The following is a 4906-nucleotide window of genomic DNA, read 5'->3' as shown; positions in this document are numbered from 1 at the left end:
GTCCAACAGTAGCTAACTTCTAAAGAAAGAGAATTCTTGTTTTTGAATGTGTATAAGCATGACTATTCGGTTTTCCTCAGGCACTTTTTATAAACTATAGAATGTTTTAAAACAGTTTGGCGGGACTGTTAGGTAGCTGATGAATTTATTTTGGAAATGGGAGTGAAACGTTCTGGGACTTGCAATTCTGTTAGGCAATGGACAGATCTAGCAGGAAATGTTAAGCAACTGATGGATATGACAGGAATGTTAGCCAACTGATGAATTGGGCAGGAATTTCTGGCAACAGATGAGCTTTGCAGGTTACGGCGGAAACAGAATTTATAACTTGAAAAGGAAGATCTTCTTGATTGAATCCTTATGCAGGTATGCTGAACACGTAGTCTATTTCAATCCTTTCACTGGTATTCTTAACATGTATTCTACTTGGTTTTTTCCCTGGTTTTCTTAACATGTATTCTGTTGAATATCTTTTTGTATTTCTACATACTACTTTGTCTGTAGAAATGCTTTTCTGGAGGGCTATTAGTGGCTAAGTTAACATAAAACCTTTTGTATCATGACCCGTGAGTCATCCATCTTGCATCAGCACATCCAACTAAAAAAGAATCTATCTTCTTGTGCATAATAGCTTTTTATTAATTGATTGTTGAAGCAGGCCTCATTTGCATAATTTCTAAGCCAGTCTATGAGAACCTGAGAAGGGTACATATTCCTCGATCGATTCTTTAAAGAAAGATTTCGCTGAAAAGAACGAATGGGATTAATAAAACTGCTTTCCATTTTACAAAGAGCTGCGAAAAAACTGTTTCCTTAAACTTTTTAAATATAGTTTCTTTCAAGTCAAAAGATAAATCAGAAAGCACCATGACGTTTCTCTGTCTTTCCGAAATTTCTTCTGGAAGCAATTGTTTCTCAAAAGTCACAACTGTACATCATGAAGATGATGGTGGACCTTTTACAAATTCAGTGGTGTATCAAGTTTGGTATAAAGACCTAAATCTCAATTCCTTACATTAGAACCACGGAGGCATTGCTTTTGGACCATTTGGAGATAGATATACAAGAACTTTCTACTATCCAAACTGGACCATAGAGTTTAATTGCCTGGTTCATTGTTGTGTTGGAAAGTAGTAGAAATCTTTCATGGAAATTAGGCGGATCTGACATATACATACTCTCAAATAAATCATTTTTGGTGCTCCAAATTGGAAAATACTATTTAAGTTTAGAAAATCATGAACTTGAACAGTATGGCATCTTAAATCGGCTTAAAGATGCATTATTAGGGCTTTCATAGATCACATATCTGGTTTGTTTACGCGAACTGATGCTTTTGCTACTGCATTGAAGTACGCCATGCATAAATTCATATTTGACAGATACTCCACTATAATATACAGGGCATATCAAGAGACAAAGATTACTAGTAACCCTATCTCTAACTCTTATGGTGTGCTCTACTCTACAGTAACTATTATAGCCATGGTGCTAGGGTAATCCTGAATGCAACTGATTATTCAGTCACCGAAAATATTCTCATATCAAAGCGCTTTTTTTTTGTATCTTGCAATTTGTAATACAACGTTACGTGCTGTATGGAGGTGTACGCTGGTCTGAAATGAGTTTGAAATGCAGCGAAGCAGGTTAAGGTGCACTAATTAATCAGATTAGTGATTAGTGACCAGGTGTGGCTACTCAGCAGCCACAATGCCACAACTACTGGATAGGACCAGGCATTGCCGTGGCACTCGGGAGTTATATTTGCAGAATATTGGCATAACTTTCGAACAGGTCCACTGGTTTGGTTTGAATGCAAATCGTGGTCAGTCATCGCCAGAACAGGAAGAGATCTAAGAGTTTCAAATATGGAAATTCTGGTTGGGTTGGGCTTGGGCCTTCATGGATCGGAAATTTCAGAGAGGACGGAGTTGCCTAGTTTTGAAGAAGTCGCTAATAAACAATTTGACTGCTGGCCAATGTAAGCTGCACTGCAAATTGCAAGATTTTCAATCTTTGTGTGCCATATATAATGCTACGTATAAGATACGAAGAGTGTCAGCTGAGCGAATAAGTTGACGTGCGCCGCACACACCCCACCCCTATGGCCTATGGGCTATGGCCTTGTTTAGTTGGGAAAATTTGTTGGTTTTGAATAGTGTAGCATTTTCGTTTGTATTTGGTTATTATTGTTCAATTATGGACTAATTAGGCTTAAAAGATTTGTCTCACAAACAAACTGTGCAATTAGTTATTCTTTTTATCTATATTTAATGCTTCATGCATATGTTCAAAGATTTGATCTAAAGATTTGATGTGACGAAAAATCTTGAAAATTTTTTAAAAACTAAACAAGGCCATAAATAGTCTATACAAAGTGTCAAAGTCCGCCAAACGCGTGACAAGGAAATGGCGAGGAAGGTCGAAGGCCGGCAAAGCCGTGTGATTGCGTGAAGTTCCACGAGGAGGAGCGAGACGACTCACAGGAGCACTTGTCAGTGTCACCGTGGGGCCCAGTGTAACCATCTCGTAAGTTTCCTCGAAGCTTCGTGCCTTCGTGGTAGCTATAAGCCTATAAAACTCCACCAGGTCACGAAGCACCACAGCGTCGACTCCACGGCAGCCCTTGGCGACCAGGAGCCTTGTGTGTTTCTAGGCTTTTAGCTTTCAGATTTATGGGTTGTGGCACACAGTTTGTTTTAATCTGTGCGCTGAACAAACAAGTCTCATATTTGTGACTTGTAGGATTGTTACAATCCAACACTTGCCTTCATTCTGCAGGTTTTAGCAAGCAGGTTGAAACAAGCGTGGCCTTCAAGCTGGTAAGAAGCAGATTATTATGTTGCAGTCTGTTCTAGTTCAGAGTTGCGCCGTGAAGATGTTCTCGTTTGCTTTAGCTTGAGATTGTGAAAGCTTTTTCTCTCCTACAACCCAAGCTTTCCTGCTACATTCTGTTTCCACCCACAAAACCCACTTTCCTAGCTCGACGAAGAGCCCTCACCTCCAGTCATGACGGCGCCCCAAGCAGCCATGGCCGGTCAGCCAGTGAATGCCGCCGCGGTGGATGAGCGTCTCCTGGTCGATCAGGAGGCCAACCACCACCCCCAACCGGAGAACAATGGTGATAACAGCTGCTTCCCCTGGCCGACCGTTTTGGGTTTCCTCATCCTCAGCTTCAACGCGGCAATGGCCATCATCCGATCCCAAGGCGATGTGATGGCCATCGCCTTCGTCGGTTTTGCCTATGCCATCCTCGTCGCGCTTTTTGTCTGCCTGAGGATGTACGAGCGTGCCCGTGCTGGGTCGTCCAAGAGGGAGTGGCTCAAGATCGCTGTATGGATACTGACTACTCTGCTGACGTTCAGCTTCTCCTACAAAGTTGCCGCCATCATGCCAGCGCCCATGGCCGTGGTCGTTTGGCTGATGGCCTTTGCGACCATTGCAGGAGGCTTCGTCGCGTTCTTTGTCTACAAAGAGAAGTGATCATCGGCTTCTCGGTCTCTGAATTAATAAGGCAATTCAATTGTCATTGAGGCGGAATTTCTCTATGGCGAATCATCGACTCTTTATCCGACTGTCTTGGAAGAAATTGCTTTGTAGCAAATCATCAATTCTTTATCCGAGCCGTCTTTTTGTGTGTAGTCGATTGTATGAACAATTTATGCCATTGCAGAGCCAAAAAGCGGAAACATCAGGTTTTTGAACAGTCAGAACAAGCCTTCTTTTGTAATAATGTGTTCAGCTCTAAAGACTGAGTTAGAACTATGTTAGATCCAAATCCTATTATTTGTGTCAAGTATTGTGTCTTGTATTTATGAAGTCTGTTACCTATCTAGATGAGAACCTTGCCAGCTCTTCAGATGGGGCTGACTGCGAGTTAAAATTTCTGGCGCGCGTGAACTTTAGTAGCTTCCAATGTGTTATATGTTCCTAGAGATTGTAATAGAGCGGTTCATGGATTAGCTGCTAGTGGGTATGAATGTGTGGGCAGGCTCGAGCAAATTATAAGCTCCCCCCGTGAACATGTAATGTAATTGTCGCTGACGATTGTCAGCCCAAGAGTAATGTAGTTGTACCCAATTTATAAAAAAAAAGAGAACATTTTCGTAAGTCATGTGTTGTTTTGTGTCATCTTGTGCATTTTTTTTTTGGAAAGGACGGGAAGAACTGTATTATTATTACAAGAAAAACGAATTAGTCTAATTTATAAGAAAATTAGATCTGAAAACTACTACTATACAATTAGCCATGCATGTAGGTTGGGAACTGATCAACCAGTGCCATACCCAGTGGCGGACCCAGGAATTAGGAGCAGGGTATGCCCATGTGTCGGCGTCTAGATTCGTGGTCTAGGCACTAACAAGTATAAGTCTGCGTGACTGACCAAGCTTGGATGGTGATGCAAGTGAGACACAGAGGGTTTATACTGGTTCGGGCCAAGAATGCCCTACGTCCAGTGCGACCGGGGGTCCTGTATAACCTTGCACCCAAAGGTGCTTGTAGTAGTGGGTACAAGCAGGTTGCGAGAGAGGGCTAAGTCCCAGGTCTCGGCTTGGTGGTGGACAGAGTGCGGATTGCTGCTCTGTGAAAGAGTGTTGTGCGTGTGAGTGTGTTCCTTCTTTTGAGCCTTGGCTCCCCTTTTATAGCCTCAAGGGGAGACTGGGATTTACATGGGTAGATTTCCCTCAGTGGGAGAGTTACAGCTCCGACCCTGTTGAAGCCTGTTCGTCTTGTCCTGGAGGGATGGTCGCTCCTGTTGCGGTTTACCGAGCCCTGTAGGAGTCATGGGGGTCGGGTCGCCGGCGCTGCTGCGTATCACGTCAATAGTGGGAAGAGGTGTCAAATAGTGGTGCTGATTAACCTCCCCCATTCCCTTTCCACTGTGAGGCGATACGCCACAGTGAAA

The 4906-nt window shown here is 42.9% G+C and overlaps 1 protein-coding gene across 1 annotated transcript; it reads left to right on the top strand.

Moving 5' to 3' along the window:
* LOC110435051 lies at positions 283-4110 on the top strand. The gene has a single exon (XM_021460363.1). The coding sequence runs from the start codon at positions 3010-3012 to the stop codon at positions 3481-3483; it is 474 nt and encodes a 157-aa protein (XP_021316038.1). The 5' UTR covers positions 283-3009; the 3' UTR covers positions 3484-4110.

This window comes from Sorghum bicolor, chromosome 4 (genome assembly GCF_000003195.3).
Source record: "Sorghum bicolor cultivar BTx623 chromosome 4, Sorghum_bicolor_NCBIv3, whole genome shotgun sequence".
NCBI classification, from domain to species: domain Eukaryota; kingdom Viridiplantae; phylum Streptophyta; class Magnoliopsida; order Poales; family Poaceae; genus Sorghum; species Sorghum bicolor.
Note: the sequence above shows the minus strand (reverse complement) of the source record. Positions and strands in the feature narration are given on the sequence as shown.